The sequence below is a fragment of the Fusarium verticillioides genome, chromosome 9 (genome assembly GCF_000149555.1).
Source record: "Fusarium verticillioides 7600 chromosome 9, whole genome shotgun sequence".
In the NCBI taxonomy this organism is placed as follows: domain Eukaryota; kingdom Fungi; phylum Ascomycota; class Sordariomycetes; order Hypocreales; family Nectriaceae; genus Fusarium; species Fusarium verticillioides.
In genome coordinates, this window is record NC_031683.1 from 1,113,671 (window position 1) to 1,140,301 (window position 26,631).

General features: G+C 49.6%; 9 protein-coding genes across 16 annotated transcripts; 7 read left to right on the plus strand and 2 right to left on the minus strand.

The window, feature by feature from the left end:
* Positions 1-266: 266 nt before the first annotated feature.
* FVEG_17004 (hypothetical protein) lies at positions 267-1,960 on the plus strand. Its single transcript, XM_018906240.1, has one exon. The coding sequence runs from the start codon at positions 402-404 to the stop codon at positions 1,014-1,016; it is 615 nt and encodes a 204-aa protein (XP_018758842.1). The 5' UTR covers positions 267-401; the 3' UTR covers positions 1,017-1,960.
* Positions 1,961-2,550: 590 nt separating this feature from the next.
* FVEG_11333 (hypothetical protein) lies at positions 2,551-5,741 on the minus strand. 3 transcript variants are annotated; one of them, XM_018900553.1, is made up of 4 exons: positions 5,221-5,741; positions 3,408-4,186; positions 3,251-3,357; positions 2,551-3,192 (listed from the first exon to the last, which is right to left on the minus strand). In XM_018900553.1, exons 2-4 carry the CDS (start codon positions 4,171-4,173, stop codon positions 2,950-2,952), a joined length of 1,116 nt encoding a protein of 371 aa, XP_018758845.1. In that variant the 5' UTR covers positions 4,174-4,186; positions 5,221-5,741; the 3' UTR covers positions 2,551-2,949. The 3 variants fall into 3 exon arrangements, with proteins under 3 accessions (XP_018758845.1, XP_018758844.1, XP_018758843.1); XM_018900552.1 differs by having other exon boundaries at positions 4,708-5,741; XM_018900551.1 differs by having other exon boundaries at positions 3,408-5,741.
* Positions 5,742-6,107: 366 nt separating this feature from the next.
* Positions 6,108-8,313, plus strand: FVEG_11334 (hypothetical protein). 2 transcript variants are annotated; one of them, XM_018900555.1, is made up of 2 exons: positions 6,108-6,679; positions 6,731-8,313. In XM_018900555.1, exons 1-2 carry the CDS (start codon positions 6,338-6,340, stop codon positions 7,511-7,513), a joined length of 1,125 nt encoding a protein of 374 aa, XP_018758847.1. In that variant the 5' UTR covers positions 6,108-6,337; the 3' UTR covers positions 7,514-8,313. The 2 variants fall into 2 exon arrangements, with proteins under 2 accessions (XP_018758847.1, XP_018758846.1); XM_018900554.1 differs by having other exon boundaries at positions 6,218-7,727.
* Positions 7,512-11,946, minus strand: FVEG_11335 (hypothetical protein). The gene is made up of 2 exons (XM_018900556.1): positions 11,738-11,946; positions 7,512-11,673 (listed from the first exon to the last, which is right to left on the minus strand). Exon 2 carries the CDS (start codon positions 11,592-11,594, stop codon positions 7,698-7,700), a length of 3,897 nt encoding a protein of 1,298 aa, XP_018758848.1. The 5' UTR covers positions 11,595-11,673; positions 11,738-11,946; the 3' UTR covers positions 7,512-7,697.
* Positions 11,947-13,410: 1,464 nt separating this feature from the next.
* Positions 13,411-15,096, plus strand: FVEG_11336 (Ras-like protein Rab-11A; the record flags this gene model as incomplete). Of its 2 annotated transcripts, XM_018900557.1 has the most annotated exons (5): positions 13,411-13,648; positions 13,726-13,738; positions 13,819-14,208; positions 14,267-14,347; positions 14,405-15,096. In XM_018900557.1, the coding sequence occupies 5 exons, from the start codon at positions 13,628-13,630 to the stop codon at positions 14,536-14,538; spliced, it is 639 nt and encodes a 212-aa protein (XP_018758849.1). In that variant the 3' UTR covers positions 14,539-15,096. The 2 variants fall into 2 exon arrangements, with proteins under 2 accessions (XP_018758849.1, XP_018758850.1); XM_018900558.1 differs by having other exon boundaries at positions 13,628-13,648; positions 13,819-14,347; positions 14,405-14,565.
* Positions 15,097-15,387: 291 nt separating this feature from the next.
* Positions 15,388-16,797, plus strand: FVEG_11337 (hypothetical protein). Its single transcript, XM_018900559.1, has 3 exons — positions 15,388-15,650; positions 15,712-15,929; positions 15,979-16,797. Exons 1-3 carry the CDS (start codon positions 15,529-15,531, stop codon positions 16,560-16,562), a joined length of 924 nt encoding a protein of 307 aa, XP_018758851.1. The 5' UTR covers positions 15,388-15,528; the 3' UTR covers positions 16,563-16,797.
* A 79-nt stretch (positions 16,798-16,876) lies between these two features.
* Positions 16,877-19,141, plus strand: FVEG_11338 (hypothetical protein). 2 transcript variants are annotated; one of them, XM_018900560.1, is made up of 3 exons: positions 16,877-17,321; positions 17,374-18,365; positions 18,414-19,141. In XM_018900560.1, exons 2-3 carry the CDS (start codon positions 17,577-17,579, stop codon positions 18,918-18,920), a joined length of 1,296 nt encoding a protein of 431 aa, XP_018758852.1. In that variant the 5' UTR covers positions 16,877-17,321; positions 17,374-17,576; the 3' UTR covers positions 18,921-19,141. The 2 variants fall into 2 exon arrangements, with proteins under 2 accessions (XP_018758852.1, XP_018758853.1); XM_018900561.1 differs by having other exon boundaries at positions 16,940-17,321; positions 17,406-18,365; positions 18,414-19,138.
* A 322-nt stretch (positions 19,142-19,463) lies between these two features.
* Positions 19,464-22,749, plus strand: FVEG_11339 (histone deacetylase 6/10). Its single transcript, XM_018900562.1, has 6 exons — positions 19,464-19,682; positions 19,983-21,662; positions 21,726-21,789; positions 21,839-21,931; positions 21,982-22,153; positions 22,210-22,749. The coding sequence occupies exons 2-6, from the start codon at positions 20,098-20,100 to the stop codon at positions 22,524-22,526; spliced, it is 2,211 nt and encodes a 736-aa protein (XP_018758854.1). The 5' UTR covers positions 19,464-19,682; positions 19,983-20,097; the 3' UTR covers positions 22,527-22,749.
* A 211-nt stretch (positions 22,750-22,960) lies between these two features.
* Positions 22,961-25,926, plus strand: FVEG_11340 (hypothetical protein). 3 transcript variants are annotated; one of them, XM_018900565.1, is made up of 3 exons: positions 22,961-23,901; positions 24,050-24,523; positions 24,572-25,926. In XM_018900565.1, the coding sequence occupies exons 2-3, from the start codon at positions 24,330-24,332 to the stop codon at positions 25,662-25,664; spliced, it is 1,287 nt and encodes a 428-aa protein (XP_018758857.1). In that variant the 5' UTR covers positions 22,961-23,901; positions 24,050-24,329; the 3' UTR covers positions 25,665-25,926. The 3 variants fall into 3 exon arrangements, with proteins under 3 accessions (XP_018758857.1, XP_018758855.1, XP_018758856.1); XM_018900563.1 differs by having other exon boundaries at positions 22,961-23,087; XM_018900564.1 differs by having other exon boundaries at positions 22,961-23,087; positions 24,584-25,926.
* The last annotated feature ends 705 nt before the right edge of the window (positions 25,927-26,631 follow it).

Here is a 26,631-nt window from a genome sequence, read left to right on the forward strand (position 1 = left end):
TCAGGAGGTCTGACATCCTGGGGTAGAAGACGTGTACTAGGGTTCATTGCGAGGTCAGTGTTCATCACACCTGGGATCTGAGTCAAGGAGCTGTCCCTCTGATTCGCACGAGAACCTTGCTCTGTCATGGAGTCTGGGTTGGCACTCGGGGCCGGAACAGTCTGAATGGTGTTACCGCCCTGAGAACCAGAGGACTGAGTAGTTGAAGACGCAACAGTAGGAGACTGGACCGCAACATGCTCATTTGTAGAGGTCTGTGCGATAAGAGACTGTGCAGCAGAGTCTAGGGCAGCAGGTGTTCCAGGAGTAGAAGCACGAGGGCTAGGAACCTGAGTGGTTGAGGTCTGCTGCATCTGAAGAGCTGGTCCGTGTTGGGAGTTGGACTGGGCAGAGGACCCAGAATGTCGCATCATCATGCTGTTGATGATGGCTTGTTGCTGATTGATGCGCATCTCCATCTGCTGCATATGCGCGTGCATCTGAGGAGTCATATTCGCCGTAGAGACGGCACTCTGCTGAGGCACAGGGCTGTTCTGAGCGGGAGTGAAGGAGGGTGCAGTGGCCCGAAGACCAGACATGTTCTGAACGAAACCCTGACCCTGAGAATCGCTTATGGTAGAAGCTTGGGTGTTGCTCAAAAAGGGAGTCTGAGCATTTCCCATGGGAGGAGTAGGAAAGAAAGGAGGTTGCATGCTCAGGCCGCTCATGGAAGGCATCAGAGAATTGCCCATGAACGAGTTCTGCATGTTGCCAAGGAACTGGTTCTGACTGTTGAACATGACGGGGGTCTGAGACTGAGTGAAGCTCTCAAAGCTGGGGTTGCCCGAGGCCATGCTGGGAATAGAAGAGGAGTTCTGGACCCAGTGAGGGTTAAAATGATGAGTCCCAACCACCATGGGACTGCCAGAGTTGGCGCTGTTGTTTGTATCATCAGAAGGAGAAGTGAAACCCCCAATCATCTGGTTCTGCTGCATCTGGCCGAAGCCATTCTGATTCTGCTACAAAGGCAATGTTAGAATTGAAAATCAAGGGGAAATTGAAGGAGCGCAGGTTTACCATGAACTGAGCGAGCTGCTGCTGCTGCTGAAGGTTGTTGAACTGGAATGCATTTCCGTTCTGTTCCATGAAAAACTGGCTCTGCTGCTGTGAAGAGTGTCAGTTCCTTTTCATCTCATTTCCAGCATGTGTGTATCATATGCGGAGAGATGACGACTTACCTGTTGAGCAGCTCCTTGCTGGATGTTTCCCTGGGCCATATTGGCCATGTTGGATTGACAAGAGAACATTATAAAAATCGCGACTTCAAGATGGCGAAGTATATCTCGAGAATGCTGCTGGTTGTAAGATGCTTTGAGCGATCTTGGAGCAGAGTCGGTAATTGTGAAGTAGCTGAGAGCTGAAGCTGAGATGAAAGAATCAAGACTGCTAAGCAGATAAGACTCGAGGATTATGTATGACGAGGAGGATATCTCAATGAACCAAGTGGTATGGGAAGAGTAGAGAAGATGGAGTTGCCGCGAAGAGAGCTAGCTGGTTGAATCTCCACGACGCTCAAAGCCTCTCAAGTCTGTGTATTCTGACGAGAAGAAACAAGATTCGATAGATGAAAGCGAAGAGTGGAGAGCGTAGAAATGAAGCTGATATCAGATTATTGGAAGATGCCGCGAAGCTGAAGCTGTGTGCACGAAATCTGATGATGGGTGAGGAGAGAAAAGAGAAGAGGAGAGCAAGTCAGAGGTGAAAAACTTTTCAATATATTCGAGTCCGAACCTCGGCGCTACTAAAGTGCTTGCATGTTTGAATAAGCGTGGAGGAGTTGGCAGTGCAAACGACCGTCGAGGGCTGTCAAGGTCTAGCATAATGGCGTTTAGCCAGCCCGACAGCTGTCCGCACTTGCAGACGTTTCTTGGTTCTCTCTTAGCCTCTGAGATAGTTACTTGTCGGTGGCCGTACCCTTCCTGATTCTGAGACATCGTACTTCTGCTCTTAAAGGAGTATCGTGAGGTTGACTGTCTCGGTGTTGCTGAGTTTCAAGCATACGAGGTTTTATACTACGAGGCGTCACTCCATGTCAAAATACTATGACCAAATCTACTCCTTTTATCTCGTAATCAGAGATCATTCATTCTGATCTTGTCAACAGATAAGACACTTTGCAGGTATCTCGGCTCAATAGTGTTGAGTTGCTCCTCATTGTGCCGGCACTTACACTGCCCTCAGCTATTGGCCCGCCCTTTGATATTGTCGGCTAAGGGCAACGCTTTGAGCTATTGTTCCTATGATCAATAGAGCTGTTCGAGATGGCCCTAGCTTCTGGGATGTGTGCCCGAGTTGCTGAGGGCTTCGCATGCCAAATCGTTGCTACCTGTAGGCTATAGTCTTGTCTGCATATCATTGTATCGGACGGCGACACTGCAAACGCGGCAAAGGCAGTACAAGGTTCCGCATAATGAGCTCCTAAGCCCAGGATATCTCCTGTAACCGACGAGGCAACTTCAGATAATCGTTTATACAAATCACCACGAGTTTACGAGACTCTGCGCTGTGGTTTGGCGGTACAGTGTCAGCGGCTGGCAGGTTTAGAGACGGCATTCACTAGCAACCTACGAACAAGTCAGCCCCCTTCCCCCCTGTCTGCCCACGACCGTCATCGGCGCACATCGATAAGAGCTTGCATATCCCTTGCGTGTTGGATCAAACTATATAGTGGTTGCAGGAATGCTAGTGGGGTTGGATGAACGGTCTAAAGCCAAGTAATATTATCTATGTGTATCAGTACGGCCAAGACAGATAAAAGACCACGCAACAATCCCCTTTGAATTCTTCTTGAAAATCACGTTTCGATATTCCAGATAGACCAACTGAATTATGACTTGCTGCACAGGTGCTCAAAGGGCATCGAACTACCAGGAAGGAGTTGGCATTTAATAAGCACACGATAACGCCTCCTTAAGCAACTTCCTGGACCATCTTACCCGGTGCCAGTTTAGATGAAGGCTTGAAAACCTGACCGGCCGGGCTGTCAAGCATCTCTTCTGTCACTGCCACTCGAACTCCAGTTTTGTTACTGACCCACCGAACGAAGACGGGATCAGGCTTGTTTGAGTCTTCTAGACCGCCTACGCCAGCAGCTGCAGCCTTGCGGTTGATCTTGGGTGCTTGCTTTTTGAGGAGTTTGTTAATCGTTTCCATCTGTAATCTAGGGTCAGCACACAGTCACACTTTCTGCTTAATTCAATTTTGAGGTTACCTTCACTTCCTCATTTCGCTTTTCACTCAAGTTGCGGCGTCGCCGGGCCATCTCCTGTCGACGCATGGACAATTCCTCAGCTGTAAAAACCTTCTTCGCTTGTACCTCTACCAACATGGATTAGTATTACAAGTGTAAGCACAAATACTAGACTCACCATCTGACAACTTCATGTACTGATGCGCGTTGTCATCTTCAAATCGAGCTCGTTGCCGCTTTGTCATTTTGGTGAGATCGATAGACTCGTCTGGGTTGCCATCGCCATCGTCATCTTCGTCATCTTCGTCGTCATTGTCGCCTCCATCGCCTTCTTCATCTTCTTCTTCCTCCTCATCTTCTTCGTCTTCGTCATCCTCGTCTCCTTCTTGGCCTGCAACCTCAATCTCCTCGCCTTCAGCGTCCTCGTCACCATCGTCGGCCATGGTCTCATCACCAAAACCCATAGTCTCGTCTCCAGCGTCGCTATCAACGGGGTCACTAAGCTCCTCGTCGTCGTCGTCGTCATCCTGAATGACCTTGGCAGCCGATGCTCGAGGTGCTGGCTTGGACCGGACTGGTTTGGAAACAGTGATGGTTGGAGGAGCTAGATCCATATCGATGTCTCCCTCGGCATCCTCCTCACCCTCAGCGTCAACATCCATCTCATCGTCATCATCTTCCTCCACCTCAATCTCTGCCTCCTCTTCCTCTTCTTCATCTTCATCGGGGCTTGAGTCAACCACATAACTTTTCTTAGCTCCTCGATTCCGCTTTCCAGATACAATTTCTCCGCCTTCAAAGCCACGCTCCCCGCGTGTAGCCTGTCGTAGTTTGTTGGAAGGAAGTTTGACAGTCAAACTCAAATGACGATCGCCACCTGGTGATGAGGTATCATCCCGGGAGACGGACACGCCTGAGGCGCGACCAGAGCGTCGTGACGACATGCTCCTTTCGCTTCTTTCTGGAGAGTCAGCCCATCTGGCATGAACAGAAATGACTTCATTGGCCTTGGTGGCCGCTGAGCGACGTGGACGCGAGCTCATGATGATAGATGCCCGCACTGGCGGGGCCTGGGGGGGATGGTAGAAACAAGATAAGGAAAGTGGGAAATAATTAGTGGTATGCGAAGTGAAGGGTGGGTTGTATTTGTATCAGGATAGAGTTCAAGGAGTCCTGGGGTCCCAGGGAAGATCGCGAAAACTTAAATATGTCAAGTTAAATGAGTTGGATGACAGAAAAAAAGGGAAAGTGATTGGAAGACAAGTTTGCAGGTTTTTGGTGTTGACAAGGCTGAAATAAGCTCAATTCGTTGGGGCAAGCACGACGGGAGTGAGACAGCAGGAGCAGGAGCAGGAGCCACCGAATAAGGGATTGGCTGGAAAGAACAGACAGGGCCAAGGCAGGGCGAAAAGGGCAAGTACGGCTCGGATGTTGGTGGCGATTGCCGTTGGCGAGATAGGATAGGACAGGACAGGTACCTAGGCTGGAGTCTGGACTTTTTGTAGTGTAAGGTACCTAGGTAAGGTAATGTCGGTGACGCTTCATTGGTGTAAAGACGACTTGAGCTTGAAGCTTGAAGGATGCGAGGCTGAAGATAAACAGCCAACTAATGCAATTTATCCTGCAACCAGTCAAGCCGATCAATCAACCAATCGACCAACCAACCACCAAGGACTGACTACCCAGGTAACTACGTGAGACCTCTCTCGTCTGTGAACACTGCTGAATCAGGGATTCCTATAAGCGGGATCATGCACGTGGCTGAGGATTATCGGCCAGTGCTAATCCTATGGTAGCCCAGACAAACTGCCGACATCAAAGGCCAAGACAGAGTAGCTAAGGGGAGAAGCTTATCCTCGTCGGTGGCATTGAGAGAATTGGGTGACAGCCACGGAAAGGATTACAGAGACGGACGGAATTGGTGGGTGTTGTTTTGCTGCGACCAAACAAAGGGAGAGGCAACCAAGAGGAAAGGAAAATTCACCACTCACCTGTTACAAATTTTGAGTGCCTTGGTCTTGCAAGGTCACACCACACCAGCTTGTCGCCTATTGACTTTCACTTGCCTGCTCTTTAGACGGCCAGCAGTTGGTAGTTGGGTTTTAGCCGCTTCCTATCACTTCACCCCAAACAGGGTCTGACTGGGCCAAGAGCTGGAGACTCGAGCGCAATGGCTACTCCCAGGGCACAAGCACGCCAGTTGTTTAACTTGTTGGGACCGACAGGTGACGCAATACGAGGCTCGTGAGACGAGCGCCGTTACACGTTGTTTGTGTGTCCTGCTTCTGGCTGTAGAATTGCCTGCCGCGATGAGATTGGCTGATAGGAGATGATGGCGCAGAATCTTTTTTGGCGCAGAAACCTGATGGCGCGATCCCGGCGTCCTGAGAAGAACGTGAAAGGGTAGTGAGGATTGGGTTTGTAATTACTCAGAAGCCTGGGCGTTCCAGAGGTCTTTCATGGCACAGGCGATCTTTGACTTGGGATATTGTCTGGAATTGATGCTCTCAGGTGAATGCGCGTTCTGGTCGTGCTACCATTTAGCACGATCCCGTTTTATTTCCAGTAACGGCCCCAGTATTAAACGGGGTGGCTACCGTTACGTACCTCACTGCCAGTCCGGCTTGCTCAATGGCATCAATACTTATTAACACGGGTTTTTTTTTTCTGGTTCTCTTGATTGGAAGGAGGTTTTTCGAGGGACATTTAAGCAAAGTATATTTCTTATTGAATAACATGGCTTGATGACAATACTCCAATATCATACTCACATAAGGTACCTAAGTACACAATCAGATACCTAAGGTACTGTTCCCTCCCCACAAGAAACCCCAGACTCATTAGGGTGAGGTGAAGCAGTCTAATAAGGTTAGTACCTAGGTAGGTACTACCTACCAGCCAGCTAAAGGTACCCAAGTCAGGTACCTATCTATACTCCACCGTTACCGGTATCAGTATCGGCAGGAGTACCGAGGCATGTGCCTACCTCGCCGAACCTTGCCAACGCCTCGGAAACCACAAACATTTCCTTTCCATCGACTACCTTATTAATTCAACGTCTCTGTTTGATCTTCCAGTCTCGTAGCCAGTCGCGTGACACTATCAAACATGAGCGACTCAGATTCCAATCCCGCCATCCCAGCCTGGCAGAAGGTGCAATCCGATGAGATCGATAGCCAAAACACCGAACCGGCCCCGACACCGTCCGCAAACAGCTCAACATCAGAGGTTGATGCGCCAGCAGCAGAACTAACAGCAGAAGGGACATCACAGCCGGAAATTGTCACAGACGGTCAAGAAAGACTCGAGGTTGCGAGACGCTTTCTCGAAAATGACGCTGTGCGACACGCGCCTCATGAGAAGAAGGTCGAGTTCTTGAAGTCCAAGGGCATTGACGAAGCCGAAATACACGCGCTTCTTGGTCAAGACGAGTCCACAACAGAGACAGAGGTTTCTGCTACGTCTTATCTTGCGCCCATGTACTACGCTGACAATCTCAAGGCGCCAATCCCAGGAACAACCAGTTCCTATGCTCCGACACCCACCGAAACTCTCCCTCCAACACCAGCTTCCCATCCGCCCGTCGACCGACCCCCAGTCGTCACATACCCTGAATTCCTTGCAAAGGCACCCCGTCCTCCCCCTCTCGTTACAAAGGAACGTCTTTTCAACGCCCTTTACGCAGTCACTGGCCTTTCCACCCTTATCTATGGCACAAGTCGCTACGTTATTCGACCTATGGTTGACAGTCAGGCCGAAGCCCGTACAGATTTCCACGATCTGACCTCGCGAAAACTCGATGCCCTCGTCGCAAAGCTTGAAAAGACCGTTTCCGAGGTTCCCCCCAAGAAACCCATCGCCACAGTCGAGGAGGAGAGCGATGCCGAAGACCCTACGGAGATGTTCCATAGGGACATGGGCACTCAAACCACATTCCCCATAAGCTCTGTGACAGCTATGACAGACTCCAAGAATAACGAGTCAGCTGCCAAACATAACACCAATCAACTGGGTAGTTTGAACAAGACTCTTTCTGGCCTAAAGGATGAGTACCGTTCCCAGAGCGAAGGCATGGATAAGATCAAAACTGCTGTTGATATGCTAAGGGATGACCTCGACACAATGACATATACTGCGTATCCAGACCACAGTACTGGCTATGACCTGTACGGCCGATCACGCAAGCCCGAGCCGGATGACGAAATCCGCAAGGTGCGGGATAACATCCGGCGTGTGAAGGGAGTCTTGCTGAGCACGAGAAACTTCCCCGCCTCGGCAAGATGATGTATTTCTGAATCCAGGCTATAAACATGGCAATTCATAATCTATGTCGCTCTCGGAAAAGCTTTCATATTGTACATTTAGTCTTTACAGTACGTTATCGTCATACATAATCATGCCAATATACCCCCTACACATCCATCCGTCATGGTATCACGTAGGAATAAACTCCTCCATGCGGTATCCCCTATTTTCTTGCCTCCTGACCTCTCTTCTCTGAGCCCACATCGGGTCGCTCAGGGACTTCGATGAGGTGTTTCGAAAAAAACGCTGGCCACGGCATAACCCTAATATGCTCGAAACCACGGCCTTCTTGTACCTGCTCATCGTACCAGTCCAGAGTTGGTCTGAAGACAAAATCCATCGTTCTTCCACGGTACCCCTCACTCCTTTTATTTTCGCAATGCATAAAGAGACGGTTTTTGCATTTGGTCGGCCGATCCATATTCTTCCCACGAGGAGCATGGAAGACAATCTTCAGGTCCTCATCTGCCGCATCATCTGTCCCCGTAGGTCCATCAACGTTCATTGCCTGTGGAGAGGATGACCGTGATCTGACGGGCGGATTTCCTGACCTGACCTCCCTCCATCCCTGAGACCTCATTGCTGGATGTCCGGCTGGAATAGATACCTTCAGATTCTTCATAAGATGCTGAAGCTGGTGGATAGTGATATCGACAGGGTCGGTCAGCCCCTGTGGAATCACATTTGATCCCTTAATCCATACTTTCACTAGCGGCAATTTGTTGTAAGACTCTTCTGCAAGCCGTATCATTTCGCGTTGTGCTTCAATAAGTTGCCCATCATAAACGTGTGCATCATTGTCCGGCATTTTCATGACAGGATCCCATATTATCAACTCCATTTCACGCCAAGGCTTCCTGAATAACTCAACAGGTCTGTATACAGCAATCCACGGCCGTCGATTCTTATTAGTTGTCTCTCGATTGTCGCCGTACTTCCAGGGTCCCTCAATCGTGTAACAGAAGGCCACACCAGTATTGATAAAGGTATGGCCATGAATTTTTGCGTTAAAATAGCGAAGACATCTATCGTATGTTCCGAACTCGGGGAATTCATGTGCCATATCCATATTCCAGTAAGAGATGGGGCGATTGAAGACTGTCTGGGGGCCCCAAGACCTGTCCCGAATATCGCTTTCCAGTTGTCCTAGGAAGTGCTGGAACGATACTCCGTCATCGTAGGGGATTAATTGTAGTCTTCTCTGAGGTGCTCTCTCCGCAGCTGGCTGATTCTGCGCGACGAGGGAGGAGGCGGCAGGGTTAACTTTTCCCCAAACCTCGTCTGGGTTACCCGAAGTTGAAGGAGTATATTGGGGGATCCGGATCTGGTGAGTGAGTCTCTGGATAGCAGCATTGGAGCTTGATCCAACCACGGTGAAATGCCGATACTGGTCTAAATTCAGAATAGACCACCACCCGAACCAATTGACAAGACTCTGCTCATCGTTGCCATCAATCGAATCAGGGGCGAACACCACAACCGACTGATCATCGTCTGAAGGTCCTGCTACCTCTCCGACATGTTGCGAGCACTTGAAAAGAGCATCAATCTCTTTCTCCGCTGTCGCTTTGTCCTCTTCGCGTACTCGGGTACTTTCTCGATGCGTCTCCCAGTCTTCCTTGACCATAACAGCTACCTCGTGAACCCAGTTCTCAAAGTCGGCACATACGATGAGCGTAAAAGCGCCGCGATGTTGCTGCCAATATTTGTAAGCCCACTTGAAGAAAGCCCAGGCCTGCTGAGGTTGTGATATAACAAAACTGGGCGTAACTAATACCGCTTTCTTCTGTCCGCAGATAGTTTGCAGGGTGACATCCCCAATCCGGAATGGTTGGCCAAGAGAGGGATAAAAGGGTGAAGGTTGCAGAGATATAGAAAAGAGGCGGAAATTGAAGTTTGGCACGTTGTGAAGGACAGTCCAGACTGAAGGAAACAGTCGCGTAGCCCATATTGCTTCTTCATGCACGATGACCACGCCTTGGCCTAGCTTCCTGAAGCTAGCCCAGTGTCCAGTGGTGAGGCTAGAAAGCAACCTACACTGAGGGTTGCAGCTTCGCAGCCATGCGCTCAGAAAGTAAGCTTCTTCCACAGCGTTCGTTGGAAATACCAAGAAGAAGTTGTGGTTGCTATAATCCATGAGGGCTTTTTCTGGTAGTAATTGCTCGTACTGGAATCCCAAAAGCCGGTTGAAAACTGTCGGTATCATTTGTGGCAGGACGTCGCCACCGCCAACACCCTCTGGAAGTACAATCGGCGCAAGCGAGCGCGTTGTCAGGTGAGAAGAAGGCCGAAACAAGTGATATTGTAGCAACACAGACTTGTCAAAGGATGCATATAGGAAGATGCACAGTTCTTGTTGATACAGGAGGACTCCAACAGACCTTACACAGAGCCAATTCGCAACTGTAGCCAAGCTATCTGGGTCGCCACTGCTTATCACTGAGCCGGTGCCCAGCTTAGCAGCAGCTAAGAAAGCCTCTTGAGACCAGAAGTCCTGCGTCATACAAGAGTGTGTGAAGATTAGGATGGGGTGCTGTTCAAAGATACTCGACCAAGGCTGCCCATTCTGATCCTCGTCTCTTTCAAAAATAACCGAGAATGTTTCCCGACTTCCTGGGCCAAACTGCACCTCCGTGGTGATGGACTTGTTAGAAGAGCTCGATTCGTCGTTCATAACAGGGGCTCTGCCAGCCCAACATTCTTGATTGTCTGAAGCCTTCGTCTGGAAGGTCGACCCGGATTGTGGCCCGGTGTTTTGCTCGGCTTCACGAGAGTCGTCTTCTATTTTGATTGGGGTCGTTGCTCGAATGAGAGAATCCTCGCGCAAGAAGAGACTTTCCTCTCTTTCTCTGCGGGCGGGTATCATTGCCTCTTCAACAGTGCCCCAACTAATTGACTTCTTGGGCTTTAACTTTGGGGCCTCGGGGATGGTTTCAGTAGGGACCTTATTTTGTCGGAGGGGTTTGACTGTTTCGTTCGGAATTTCGGAGCGCAGCGGTAAGGCAGTAAGACCGTTGACAGATCGCTCTGCTGGATTTAGAGAGATGAGGTCTGTCGGTAGTCTCGCGGGCGCAGCGCTTTCTCTGTCGCGGCCTGCTTTTTGTATGAGATTCACATACCTTGGCTTCAAAAGTTTCGACTGTTTTGTGGAATCTTTAGCAGCTTCGGCGAGAGTCGTGCGCTGCTTTCTCACTTTGCCCCCTGAAAATACATTTCCTGTGAAGGCTTGCGCAGGCCGGGTCTTGCGAGCCTTCGTCGGTTGCCCCTTGCGTAGGTGACTATCGGTCCGCTTGATCGGTCCACGAACGCCGAACTTTGATGACAAGAGGTTGCCTGAAGCCACTGGCTTTTGTAGTGGTCTCTTATTGTCAGCAAGGACTTTGCCTGGTTGCCGTCGCAGTGGTGGCTTCTGACTGGTTGAGGATGTGGATGAGGCTGTAGTTGTAGTCGCAGCTGAGTTCAATGGCGGTCGTGAAGGATGATGGACAGACGCCATGCTGTTTTGACGACTACTTTTTGGCGAACTTTCTTCACTTAAGCTTACGGAAGCTCTTTGTGTTTTGTCGAAAGAATGTTGTGACAGTTGTCCGACCTCAACATCCATATCGATGTCTGTGGCTACAGACGGACTAGAGACGACAGAACCATTGGCCTCTTCACCATCCGGAAATCGATCAGCCCATTTCAGATGATCATCCATCTCTGTGAACGAGGTTTCCTCCTCGCCTCTCAGCCTTCTGCGCCGATTTCTTTCTTGGTGGCGGTCGAGCTTGGCAGCATATTTGGACTTGACAGCATTCTTCCAATCTCGAATGTTCTTGAACATATCAAAATCATCCCGCGATTTTGTTTTCTCCCAACCTTCCAGGAGGGCATTGCTCAGGTTTTCTACGGGCTCCCAGGTTGCCTCGCACAAATCAAAATTCTCCCATTCGATGAGATATCGTGGGAGGCCGTCGATAGGCCATTCGGCCAAGATTTCGTTCACGTTCCATTCCTCGTCAGAGTCGTGCTCACTGACGATGGTGGAGACTATTGATTCACTATCGGAGTCATCCATTCTGGCGTCTTTTGGCGCATGCTCTCCATGTGTATCACAAGGTTCAACCAACAAGGGCCGCTGATGGGATGTTCCCACTCTCAATAAAAGAAAAGAAGTCAGTTGTGGTTTTGCAATGAATGAGTTGGGGAAGTCAAACTCACTGAGGTATACGGTTGAGTGCAGTAAGTTTCGTGTTAAATAGAGTTGATTTGAGTTCGTGAGTTTGTTTTTTTATTTGACACCTTGACGCGATGAATGAACTCCCAAATTTGAATGACAAAACCTGACTTGGGTGAGGGGAGAGAGAAATTATAGAAATGAAATGAGATGGCGGGCCGGTCTTGATCTCTTCTTATCCCCGTTCTGTCACATAATAATAAGCTAGGTTAGAGCTTCACTCAGGCTGGGCGCGGCGTGTGGGACTGGCTTGGCCTGGGCTGCTTGGAAAGTGCTAGACAGGTCGCGAGATCACGTGAGTGACTTAGTTCATCGGCGTTTTTGTTTATCCCTTAGGTGTAGGTGTAGGTAGGTAGGTGTCTACAAATAAAGCACCTGAGTGAGGTGCGGCTGCAAAATCTAGATAGAAATCATCATTTACGACTTGAAGATCAAATTATCTGTAAGGGCAAGGGCTTCATCAGAGACTCGTATCATCGTCGATGGATGTGTCAGCTCTAAATCCTTGGTCTTTCCCGTCCTCTTCATTTGCACTCTCCCCTGCTTGTTGAGGTAGCCTAACCTAGACCCCGACCTCATTGAGGCCAGCCACCTTTTCCTTTCGTTTTAAACGTCTCTAATGACGACTCGGATCTTGTTAGAAGCATCCATACGGCATATTGATCAAATTTCTCAGCGTCTTCATTGTCAAGGAGTAGGGTCTAGTTTTATATTGTCACAATTGTCAAGATCGTTCTTCATGCATTGCACCCATAATGAGCTACCTGTTATGGAAAGCAGCACCCAGGTGGTGGGCATATTTCTAGCACCCAACACTTCATGATTTCAAAATACAGAAGAGCGCCCAATATCCAGAGATGCCTTGGCTCGTCATTTCAATCATTATGGTTATAAAGTATTCCGATGTCATGCTTAACTCTATGGTGCTTGCAAACACAAGAAAGAGGGAAAGGGGCCAGGCTAGCCAGGTTACAAGAATGCGCATTAAAACTACAACATCATAATATGCGACCAGGTTTGCAAGGGCCATCGGGTTCAAAACGAAAAGGCACTGCATAACTAGGTATCTGAAAGCGGTCATCGATCAATCTGTAGATTGCAATGGTAGCGAGCGATATTGACACGGTTAGTCCTAACCCAGGCAGCGTGAAAACCCAGCTATACGGATATGTGCTATGAAGAAATGTATATGATGCAGCCATCCTTCTAAAATACATCATACGGTTACTAGTCCTGGCCTATCACATCAGAATGTGTCCGGATTCAGTAGCTGACAATTACATCTACGACTTGAAGCTTTCTTTGTCCTATTCCATCCATTAATATTAGGTTGGCAAGTTACACACTAAGGCACACAAGGTAGCTCTGACCAACAATCCACCCAAGAACAGCCATTTTTGGGGACAAGTTGCATTCCCTTGATTTCTTATACTGGAACCTAGCAGTGATGCGAACAGCACCACTTTCGCTACCTGGCCACAGTGGCAGAGTGGGTGTCTCTGTGCAACCGCTAGGTGGCTACCTCCACTAACAAAGAGGCGTCTAATCCTACCTTAGGTAGGGTCCTGGCTCCCCCCTACCTAAAAACACAGGCAGCCAGTGGAGGGTAGCTCCAGTTAGAATTTAGCCCTGCCAGTCCAGCCCAGCCCAGCCCAGTCTTTACCCCTCGGCACGGGGACTGGACGTACGTCGAGGTACAAACAACCGCCTATCGCCAGAGCCGCGCATTCTCTCCCTCTCCACATCCCACACCTCAACGACGTCGACTTGTCTTTCTTGCAGCGCCAGCGCACCCGCCTTCAACCTCACCCTCATCTTCGATACACCAACTTGGCTCCCCTCAGTAATATCCCTGAAGCAACACCACCGTAGCCATGGCCAACGACGAATATGATGTACGTCTTGCCCCTCTCCCTACCCTCCTTAGTCTTTCATGTCCCGCCAGTTGCTGACCTGTGGGCCCCCTTTGCAGTTCCTCTTCAAAGGTGCCGTCATTACCATCTCTTAAAGGCCACGCTTGGTCCGACGTTTGCGACCGCCCCTTACTGACATTGTGAACCTGCAGTCGTCCTGATCGGAGACTCTGGAGTCGGAAAGTCCAACCTTCTCAGTCGATTCACCCGCAATGAGTTCAACCTAGACTCAAAGTCGACCATCGGTGTCGAGTTCGCCACCAGATCTATCCAGGTCGACTCAAAGACAATCAAGGCCCAGATTTGGGACACAGCTGGCCAAGAGCGATACCGCGCCATCACTTCCGCCTACTACCGAGGCGCTGTCGGTGCTCTCCTCGTTTACGACATTAGCAAGCACCAGACCTACGAAAATGTCACACGATGGCTCAAGGAGCTGCGGGACCATGCCGACGCCAACATTGTCATTATGCTGGTTGGAAACAAGAGCGATTTGCGACACCTGAGGGCTGTTCCCACCGAAGAGGCCAAGTCTTTTGCCAGTACGAAAATCCTACCGAACTTGACACAGGAGGGTCCCTCTTATTGACACTTTTGCAGGCGAGAACCACCTGTCCTTTATCGAGACGTCTGCCCTCGATGCCAGCAACGTCGAACTTGCGTTCCAGAACATTCTGACTGGTTCGTTATTCACCCGGTCTCCTCAACCTCTGTGGCTCCAACTGACAATATGGACAGAAATTTATCGCATTGTTTCAAGCAAGGCCCTTGACAGCGGTGACAGCGCTCAGGCCACCATAGGCGCAGGCACCAATATCTCCCTAAGCAAGCCTGCCGACGACGATGCTACCAAGGGCGGAAAGTGCTGTTAAATTCCTCGCAGAGCCGTTTGCAGACGGATATAGGGCTTTGGGGGTTTGGGATACCTGGCGTCTCGTTTGTCCCCGAAAATGCTCCTCGCCAAAGGAGAGTGGAGGAGGCGAGGAATCGTGATACGTCTTTTTTTGATATCAGAAGGCGCGGTTACTTCGGCTTTCCTTTGTTCTTATTTTTTGTCATGATGGTTGTCTTGGGGTTGATGCGTCCAACGATCGCTGCGACACGGTCATCTTAACGTAGCTGAATGAATTCTTTCTAATGTTCGCCCTCTAATGAGCTGTGTCTCTGTCCCCCCAAGCCTTCCATTCTGTATCACCTCGCTTGTACCGCATTCGAGCTAAACGCCACAATCCGTGTACGCCTCCACGTCATGCTGATCAGATCCGACTGGACGTGAACAGGTACTGGTCCTGTGGGTGATTTCGTATCGAATTCATTTGCTAGTAGCTAGTGCACAGCTCGTTCTCAGGGTCTTCAGGTAGCGGGGCAGTTCATCAAACTCATCACACTGAATGCAACCCCTAGTTAGGTGCCAATAGATATTTACCTGATTTTGGTGAAGTAATGGGTGGGCTACCTTATCCATCTACTATTAGGCATGGTGGTCTTGTTGCTCTACTATCCTCGTCTCACGCAATGCATTCCTAAGGTTTAGATCAAACATAGCTTTCTGAGTGGTTCTGCCTGTCTACTTCGGAAAACATGTGCTACTGCATGTCCCCTGAACTTTAGAGGACCCCCCCTAGTCCCCTGGCCCGGCTTGTCTCGACTGTTAACTAGAGCGGTGTCGCGGCCCCACCTCGATACCTCTAGGACCCCCACTCTCTTATCGCGACCTTTCAATTCTTATCGAGACTCAGCCGACTAAATTTTTTTGGAAAATTGTCCGCCGCGTCGCAAAGCCTGGTCCAGTAAAATCATCTCCAAGTTAACACAGCTTTTTCGATAACCGATCTCAATCACGACTTTGGGGTTCATTCAAAATGGCTGCTGTCTACAAGTCTATCTCCAAGTCCAGCACTGCAAAGGCCGAGGCGCCTAGCAATGGCGTCAAGAAGAACAAGCAGAGGGTTCTGATCCTCTCTTCTAGAGGCGTCACTTACCGGTAGGAAGCTCCACGACTTTGATGCAGGGCGCATTCCACTAACATCGCTATCCTTCTCAAGACATCGCCATCTTCTAAACGACATTGCGGCGATGCTCCCCCACAGCCGAAAAGATGCAAAATTCGACTCCAAGACAAAGCTGTACGAACTGAACGAGCTGGCTGAGCTCTACAACTGCAACAACGTGCTCTTCTTCGAAGCAAGGAAGGGTAAGGATCTATATGTTTGGCTCAGCAAAGTCCCTAACGGACCTACCATCAAGTTCCACCTCCAGAACTGTAAGAGTTGACACCAGCCGATGCTTTTACCCAGGCTAATACCTAACAGTGCACACCATGGAGGAACTTCATTTCACCGGTAACTGTCTCAAGGGCTCGCGGCCCGTTCTCTCCTTCGACGGCGCTTTCGACAAACAGCCTCACCTCCGAGTGATCAAGGAGCTCTTCCTCCACACTTTCGGCGTTCCCCAAGGCGCAAGAAAATCCAAGCCTTTTATCGACCACGTTATGGGATTTAGCTTTGTCGATGGCAAGATCTGGATTCGCAACTATCAAATCAACGAGGTCGAGGCGACAGCCAAGGAGGGTGAGGAAGAGGAAGAGACAACTAAGTCTCGATCTGGCAAGCCAGATACCGATATCAACCTGGTCGAGATCGGCCCCCGATTCGTTTTGACGCCGATCGTGATCCAAGAGGGCTCTTTTGGGGGACCTATTATCTATGAAAACAAGGAGTTTGTGTCACCAAATCAGGTCCGAGCCGATATTCGAAGGACAAAGGCTTCGCGACACAACGCTCGCGCAGAGAAAGAGGTGGAGAGACGGGTCAGGAAGGGCGACCTCGGACTGCGATCTGTTGGCGGCCAGCGACCGGCCAAGGATGAGCTTGATACCAAGATGCTGTTCGCCTAAAACCTTTGATACGTTACCTGCCGATATAACCAAGTACTTACTGGCTTGATCCATTGGATCTGAACACCGGGACGGGGTGTTGGAGTTTTAGGTCATACTGCGTTTTTATTTGCCAAAAGAGAGAATATTATACTTTAGCTACCGTTAACGACACCGTTTGCCTTATTTCGTCCTCCCTAAGTTGTCACTCGCCTAGTTATAGAGTACCTAATCAAAGGCAATAAAAAACACTGAGTTTCAGTTCAGGGTTGTCAGGTCAGGCCTGCTTGAAGGCTCGCATCATCACTTAGCCCGCCCGGATGAATCTCGGCAGATTGTTATCTATGCGCAACCCAAAGTCGCGACCTTGTCATGACCTACTAATATCAGTCGTCCCCCTTTCCTTCTTCATCCTCATCCTCACTGTATATTCAATCCGTGCATGTTGCAGACAAGCATTGCACTTGAATACAGCCATGAGAATCACAGTTACCCAAAAGCCGATGCCTGTGTGCATCTCTACTTCCGTCTCAAGCCCCAGTGCTGCGGTGGCTGAACAATAAGCCCCGTACCATTGATGCTTTAGGTGACTCAATAGTGAGATCCTTGAAGCGACGAGGGCCAGGCTGCTCTTGTTACAACACTTTTCTCATATCAACTCTCTCACGGCGAAGCCGACTACAATTCGAGGATACAGCGACTTGATTTTCTTGAATCTTGCCTCCTCTACAACATCTACCAAAATACCATTGCAAGTAAACAAAATGCAAAGTCTATCAGGTCCGTTCTCTTCTCCTTTCCAGGCATAATTTTATGCCTAACTTCCTCATAGCACCCATCAAATCGGCGACTCTGATTCTGTAGTGAAATTGTATAATCGCGTACGTGGTATACGGACGAGGACCGTTGTTGTCGTCTTTACATGCAGATATTTTGTCCACTCAAAACCCAATCTTTACAATTCGGCCGAATATACCTGCCATCTATCCCCAAAGCCTTTGTATAAGACGTCCGATCAAGTTGACGTCTGTAAAAATGGCACCGAAAACGCCCAAAAACCATTGCCTTACTGAGCTTCCAACTGAGATCCTTCTGGACATCTATCAACAACTAGACCTGGATGGTGTTTTCAACCTTTGCGCCACTCACAGGACGCTACACGAACTCTTTGACAAGAGAAAGGCCTCGATATTACTTCCTGTCCTCGTCAAGGAGTTCAGTCCGTTTGATGAGCTCCTCCAGGTTTATACGGCTTCAGCTGAGGATCTCGATTCCCGCGGTGGACTGTATGCTCCACGTAGAGTCGTGTTTAGGCGATTCCTCGGAGACACTGGGGTGGTGTTAGCTCCGCTTTCAGAGCATCAGCCTGCCGTATCAGTGGACGCTGTTGAAGGGTTCATCACGCTGGACAAGCCAGGCAAACCCATCATACCCCGTGCTCAATCATTGAAAACTGTTGTTCTGACTGAGAACGATCTGAAGCCAATTCTCAGTTGCTGTTCCCTTGTACTGAGATGGCAAGCCAGGTTCCCTCAGATGAGATGGTTTCACGAGCCTGAAAATTGTCGTCTGCTTCGCGAGCATGAGGCTGAGAGGTTCCGCAGAGCCATGTATCGATGGTGGCTCTATGGTTTCTACTTTCACGGAGATATCCCCCGACCTCGTGTTGGGCTTCCAGAGCCAGGTGTGGATGACGTTAGACTGAGTCAACTTCGATTATACTCCACAGGCGAGCTGATAGAGCTGATGGACCTGGTTGAAACCATGAAGGATGTCGTCCTCCACTATCTCTGCCCGCGGCTTGACCCTAGTCAAGACGAATATGTAAGTTTGTACTCCGACTTTCGGGGCTAATTACTGATATGCCATCAGGAGGGTTGCGATTCGTATCTTTATGATGTTGTCGACCGATCTGACTCCTTGGTAAGAGGCTGGCGGGATCAGAGTCGTTGGGGCCGTATTGTAAAGACTTACTGCAAACTTGGCCCTAAAGATCTCATGCATCTGTTTGAGAACATCTATAGCTACCCTAGAAAACGCCTCATTGCGGAAGCTCGGTCTCTTCAACCAAATCTCACTTTCGACCAAGAATCTATCTCGGTGTCAACACAATGTGTCCTGGACGAGCGACATTGGTCCTTGAACATGCCTACTTTGCCTGTGGATGGCCTGGGAGGTGTGATTGACTGGGATGATGAGCGCGACGCTGAACGCGTCAAGTTTGGAAGTGATGCCAGTCTGGATGGGACATTGCCAGGGGGGGCTCGGATGCTTCGGTCTTCATCTCACTATTCGCCTCGTGGGGATGACGGATCTTATCTAGAAGATGTCCAGCGACAGACAAGGATGGAGGGTAGGTATATGGTTTCGTTCGTTTAGGCCTGAGTGCTGTCGATGGACATATTCTCGCTCCTTTCGTTAACCACGAAGTTTACGGATGGTCGCAGTATTTGTTACTTGCTGCACGTGGATCGTCAGATAGCGTCGAAATTAAGCCCAAGGCTTCTCCTAGGTATATTAGAAATGGATTCTCTCATTGAGTACTTGGCCGTAGTGTCTCCTGAATCGCCTAATGCTGAATGCTACGGTCTCGCCAGTGCATTAACTTAGTACCTTTCCCGGTCGATCGTGAATACTGCCGTTAATAGATACTATTTGTGAAATCTGGAATGCTTAGCAGTCGCAGTCCAAACCAACGTACATATGTAAGGAACAATGCCCTTTCTACGCAAGGTATGAATCAAAGAAGGAACCTAATTATGAACTGTTTGCGGCCAAGCAGTAGTCCCCACCAAGTTGGTAAGGTAAGGTACCTAACTTCGAAAGTTAGTTGCCTTATCCATGGAGGTCGGCCGCGGGTCACTCAGTGGCCAGTAGCGCCTGAAACCACAGGGGAGCCCGCACGCCAAAATCAACCTCCACAGCTGAGCCTCACTTCTCCTTCCACTCCATCTCATACATCTAATCTCAGAGCTAATATCGACCACCGCGATTAAACCCGATCGCGCATCTCAACCCACCACTCAGCATTAGACTTACTCATATCAAACTTCTCTAGAATCTCCTTATAAGAGTCTAGCGTATGCTCTCACGTCTTCATAACCTCTCCTCGCTGTTGCGATCGCGCCATACTTAGCAAGGGTAAGTGAAGTGTTTTGTTCGTGTTGGCATCATCATCTTTCGCATCCTTCTAAGTGCTTTGATGCACTCAGCTCTGCAAAAATAGGCAGAAGGCCCTTGCGTGTGCCTGAGTGCCAAGTAAATCAAGGATGTTATACGCTTGTGAAAATAATGACTAGCCGTATATCATTTTGGCTCATGTAATTCACTTCGCTAATACGCAGCTTTCCTTTGTCCTCGGGCACCTCCTTTGTTTTCCCAGATAACGATGGTCAACAGTTGCTCTCAAATTCGGCCATAACGTTCCTAACTTGCTTATAGATCCAACTGCTAGTGTTTATTTACTTCAGTGATCCATAGGCTTTGGCTCTCTCAAGCATATTCGCAACTCCTGGGGTCGTCAGACCTTCAGTGAGGATATTGAAGATTGCCTGCCATGGAGACAAACATCACAGATGCTGTTGATCATCCAATGAAGGATGCAGAAGCGCCTAATGGGTTCAGTCGTACTAGCAACACCAGCATCGACGACGATGATACGGCATCCGAGGATCCATGCGAGGACGATGAAGATCCATCACCTCAAGATATAACCTTCGACCAGATGCGCCGTAGAGGTTTGCTGCCAACAGGCTGCTGTTACGATGACCGGATGAAGTTGCATATGAATGCGGACTTTTCACCCAACGCACATCATCCTGAAGATCCCCGTCGTATCCACGAGATATTCAAGGCGTTCAAGAAGGTTGGCCTCGTCTATACAGGCCCCGAGGCAGAGTTGCCAAGAATCATGCGGGAGTGTCCCACGCGTTATATGTGGCGCATACCTGCTCGTGCTGCCACCCGAGAGGAGATTTGCCTCGCCCATCATCCTGATCACTTTAGATGGGTAGAAAACCTTGACAAGATAAGTTCGGCCGAGCTTCGAGAACTGACTAGGCAATATGATCAAGGGCGGGAATCTCTCTATGTTGGTAGTATGTCTTATCAGGCCGCCCTACTTTCAGCTGGGGGAGCCATCGAAACCTGCAAGAACGTCGTGACTGGTCAAGTCAAGAACGCATTCGCCGTGATCAGGCCACCAGGCCATCACGCAGAGTTTGATGCGCCAATGGGGTTTTGTTTCTTCAACAACGTTCCAGTAGCAGTCAGGGTCTGCCAACAGGACTATCCAGACATTTGCCGAAAGGTTCTCATCCTGGACTGGGATGTTCACCACGGTAACGGTGTCCAAAACATTTTCTATCGGGACCCAAACGTCTTATATATCTCTCTCCACGTCTACCAGAACGGTCTCTTCTATCCCGGTAAACCCCCCAATGATATGACACCGGATGGTGGAATCGACAAATGCGGAACAGAAGCTGGCCTTGGTAAAAACATTAATATCGGCTGGCACGACCAAGGCATGGGCGATGGGGAATACATGGCGGCATTCCAGAAGATCGTGATGCCTATCGCCAAAGAGTTCAATCCGGATCTCGTGGTTATCTCTGCGGGATTTGATGCTGCTGATGGCGATGAGCTAGGGGGCTGCTTCGTTTCCCCCAGCTGCTACGCTCATATGACACACATGTTGATGTCCTTGGCTGACGGAAAGGTTGCAGTGTGTCTAGAGGGAGGGTACAATCTTAAGGCTATCTCAGTGTCTGCAGTGGCCGTTGCGAAGACGCTCATGGGTGAACCGCCACCAAAGATGGAAATTCCTAAGATCAATAAGGAGGCTGCACGCATACTTGCCAAAGTTCAAGCTCATCAAGCCCCATATTGGGAGTGTATGAGGGCAGGCATTGTTCGCATTCCTACCGACATCCAGCCAACGATATCCAGCCGCCTGCACGACGTGATCAGAAACGCTCAGAGGCAGGTTCTGCAAGCAAAGCACAACATGATACCTCTCTACATCCAGCGCGAGCATCTATACAAGTCATACGAGAACCAGGTCCTAGTGACACCAGGCCTCCACAAGGAAAAGAAGGTTCTCATTATCATTCACGATCCGTAAGTCAATTGTATGAGGAGAGGGCTATAGGTTGTGTCTTGACCACTGACATCATCTCTTAGTCCCGAGCTTCTGGCTCAGCCAGATGTTATAGACAGATCTGTCGATCCTCACAATGCCTGGGTGGTGAGTAGATGTTTTACATAATACGCGGTGCAAGAACTGATAAGAATAGGTTGATGGCGTAACAGACTACATTGACTGGGCAGTTGATCAAAAGTTCGGTGTCATGGACGTTAATATTCCAGCCTATGTCACCCACGACGAGGTCAGTGATCACATTTATTAGCAGTGGTTGATCTCTAACCGTTGGTTTAGGAATCTGACTCTTATGTACCTGGTTTCAAAGAGAAGGCTCTCTCGGAACAGATCCAGACGTTGGTGTGTTACCTGTGGGACAATTACTTGCAGCTCTATGATGCCAATCACATTTTCGTCATGGGCGTTGGCAATGCATATCTTGGAGTCAAAGTCCTTCTCATAAACCGAGGTAAGTCGATTTGCTGATATGAGCCTCTATCTCAACTGTTTTCTGAAACGTGATAGATTGCAAGTCTAGAATCTCTGGGGTGGTAAACTTCGCCAATGGAACGCTCAGGCCAGTCAAGTCAGAGTTTGATTCAGATCTATCGTCGTGGTATAAAGAGAACTCACGAGTCTACATTGCAGGCGATCATGCATGCTGGGCTGATCCTGATCTGACTCGAAAAGTTAACAAGCGACGTTTCGGGACAGTCGTTCGTAGTCCAATGTTTGGTCTGAACAAGATGATGGCGCATCACGCCAAGGAGGCGCGGGATTGGATTCTCGAGAGGGTCGAAGAAGTAGCAGATGCTGATATGACTGAAGATGAAAAGTCATAGATGCGGTCTCGGAAACGATGTTAGTTACAAGTTAGGAGAAGCTGGGTGTTCCCTTGTTTAGGGGTAATGTTCTTGCTCTAGCAGGTCTTGTGAGTAGCGCAACCAGAGATAGAGTCTGTTTTCCTTACGTGTGTTCTTTATTATATACCTTTAGGCAGTGCCTCTGTAATAGTGCCCTATTTATCACCTATAGAAGTCCTAATAACTGTCGCACGGATATGACCTTTGATGTTCCTGGTCTTGAAGCAATACAGTGTGTGTGGTATGTGCATGTCTCCAGTGAGACTGTGCTTATCTGCTATCGGATCAAGGCCCTCTAGAGGATTCGTACCTTAGGTACCTTACCTAAGGTAGGGAGGTTAGTCACGGAAGTCGGGATGCTGAATCTCCGACCTCCCTGCTTTGGTCTTCGATTTTTGGAAACTCCACTGACCCAACTTGCGACTCGCACGCGTGCTTGCGCTTTCATAAAGCCAAATTACAACGCATCGACAGAAGCACTTGCCGTGCATCATATCTATCCTTGACTAAGGCAAGAATGGATCGCGACCGAGGTCGAAGGTGAGTCCTAAATCGTTTGCTTCTATGTGCCTATTGCATCTTGCGTTCTTCTTCGTCTTGGTCTTCATCATCGTTACGCCTCCCATCGTTTTGCGACACCATTTCGGCATCTCTAGCACCACCCGTCGATACCCTCGAAACACGCTACACGGGAGCCTATCGACCAACTGAGCGATTGTATGATGGATGGCCATATTGGGATGGAGGAAAGCGGAAGCGACTCTCAAGAAACCATCGAAGATACATCCGAGTTCGAGCAGTCGCCTGGCGAGCTTGTGCAGATTGTTCGATGACACTGGTACATTGACGAGGTTTACCGGGTCATCTGCGGACGGCGAAGCCATCTTCATGAACTAGGCCGTGAACCAATGGGGATATTGGTGATGGTCTGGCTGCACTCCCATCCACATTTAGCATATCGCTTCGGTATCTCTGTTGTTCGGATTTCTACCCTGAATGCATATTGTAATGTTCTTGGGAAGGCAGAACTTTCGATCAACCCATGCCAGCCCATACCCTAGGAGATACTGCTGGGTTCCCTTCCATTTTGCCGGCATTTCGTCCCAATCCACAGGCTTGTCAGGGCGAGGATGGATAGGAATGCTGGGGGGACTGAAGCCTGGAAGCGTGTCAAGCGACGCTGGCCGTATTATCACAGTATTCTGGACCTTCCGCTGGAATACCCGAGATTCCGCTAGGATCGATTAAGACAGAGACTGTACTCCTGCCTTCCTATTGATCTTGGCCGTCGCACAATATTTGGTATGACCTTTGCCACAAATTGGCAGGGATCATGACGGCTTAGCAGGCCACAGTACGCCAATTATACCTCGCTCATTTGTCTTTTCTTTTCTTTTCTTTTTCTTCTTCTTCCCCCCCTTTCTTTCTTTGTTTTCATAGCGTTCTCTATTTCACACCCACAAAGCCTCGTGATTGCCGATCGAACACTGACATGAAGAAAGGTTTGATGATGGGGAAGTCGTTAGATACGGCGCTGGAGAGTCATGGAGGCCCACTCCTCGAGACCGGTCGCCTAGGCGGGTTAGAAGTCCGGTTAGAGAGCGAGCAAGGAGCCCTCGACCTAGAAGTCCACGTCCCCGGAGTCCAATTCCTTCTGGATCCGATAGCTATGTGCCGGGCAGATATCCACCACGTCGTAGGTCGAGAAGTGGAGGAGACCGATACCGGCGAGAGCGATCAAGAGAACGCGAGAGTCCGCGCCGGCGAGAGCGTAGTAGGTCTATGCGGCGGCCATCTCCTCGACGTAGTTTATCCCGGAGAATTTCTCCTCCACGTGGAGCGGATAGATATGAAAGGCCCCGGTCCCCTGCCCCTGGCAGAGATTGGGACCGCGATCGTGAGAGGGTCAGAGATAGAGACTGGGACCGTGACAGAGTACGCGATAGGGGTCGTGACTTTGAGCGGCGTGACGAAAGGTGAATTTACTTGCCCCATGTTGATAGCCTGGGACTAACTGACAAAAGGCGGCGATCTAGGTCTCCATTTGGTGTGATTCGCCGCGACAGAACTCCTCCTGTACGGTCTCCCGTGACAGGTCCTCGTGGTGGCTCATACAGACCACGTTCGCGTTCCATGAGTCGACGCGGAAATGACCGATGGCAGTCATACAGGCGCGTCAGCCCCCCGAGAGAATCTGGAATCTCATCTGCGATCACTTCTCAGTCAGCCTCTGGAAGATCGTCACCGCGACCGAGTTCCCTGAGAGCTCGTTCACCACTTCAGTCCCGAGAAGAGTCTCCCCATCATCATGCCATGGCTGGTGCGGCACCACCAAGGGAGACACCAAGGCCTGGACCTTACGATATAAACACATCAGGCCCCACTCGATCACCACCACGAGGCCCTGCAGCGCTGAGAGCTCCTCCAACTGGCCCTGCAGCAAACAGAAACCCCGCAGGGCCAGTATCTTCACCAGCCCTGCCTCCTCCCGCTCGGACTCAGACACCTACGGCTCCTCCTCTGCGTTCAGGTACCACAAGCCCCACCGTTCCCCCAGCTGGCCCACGAGGTTATGTGCCTCCAGCTAGAGGTGGGTTTGCCCCCCGAGGAGGCAGAGGTGGCTGGAATCAAGCGCCAGCAAGACACATTTCAGGACCTTCACCAACTCCTTCAACTCCCAGTGGACCTTCAGCCATTCCCACTGGCCCACGTGCGACTCCGTCAAATACATCGTCAACCTCGACAACGACGCAATCTCGACCGTTCAATCCTCCGACTGGGCCATCAGCTCAACATGCTGGTAGCGCACGGCAGACTTTGGCGCAATCCATGCTTGCGACACTCCCCCCCATCATCCCGGGCGGCAAGTTGGACCCTTCCATGACGCCTCTCGCTCTTGGCGTAACTCGAGAACTTGAGCCACATTATCGCAAGCTGAAGGACGAGGAGGAGAAGTTGAGAGATGAACTGCATGCGAAGCAAGAGCGGCTACGGAAAAGTCTGTACACGTGGAATAGACTCGAACGTGACTCGCGAGCGTGGGAGATGCGGAGTGACCTGAGCGAGAAGAGCATGAAGAACCTGGCTGGTGAAGGTATGGGTGGTGCTGCATTTTAAAAACATGTGCCACAAGATGCTGTTAGGAACTTGGCGCTAGAGGATTATTGTTAATGCTTGTATGATTGTCGAATATGCAGGACTGGGTTCCTGTAAGCGTTGCTTCCATTTGCTTCTGGTCATGAAAAAGCTCAAAACTTGGGAGATTTGCATGTTTACATTCATTGGGTCGAGACGTCCTGCTTGTACAACAGTTGTATGAGAGATAATAATTATGATGAGCCTATCGTATGTGAATTCAGCCAAGCTATTGCCTTTGGAGTGTGAACTGTCCCAGCGTATACAACCAGCCTTATAAATTGCCCCTTTTTGGACTGTTAGTAGTACCTACTAGTAAGGCCCCATGATAGGCGTGCTCGTTTACTAAGGTATCCATCATGCTCACTCATAAGATACGCTGGTATCTCAAACTTATGTGCCAATGCCATAAACACTTAACTAGAACATAAACTGCATTGTAGGTTCTAATTCCATGCAATTTATCAGCGTGTCGTATACCAAATATTCATGAACCTACCTTACTCATTTTATACCTACCTACCTCACAGTAAGGTGAGCCAGACACACCACCCCACACAGTCTCGATAGTACAAACAAAGTTGCCCGCCCTATAAGCCAACGAGGAAGATCGACAAGTTTGAATTTTACCAACTGTCCACGCGGTGATTGCGACGTAGAAACTGAGCCATGGCTTCACCAGACTCTGATTGAGCAATCAATGTTACTATATTCAAGGCCAGATCGCAATTCCTACATCTGAAGAAGCTTCCAGGGTCAAGACTCGGGTGCCATATGGCGCAAGACCAAGTAAAAAGGTGCCCGGCCACGTTTCAACACAATTTCATGAATGATGAGGACTCACGAACTATCCTCCAGTTTGTGCGAAGCCGAGGTGTATTCATCTGTGATCCAAGCCGTTCTCACCATGCTTTGCAAGGGTTTGTGCGTACCTGAGAGGAACCAGCGT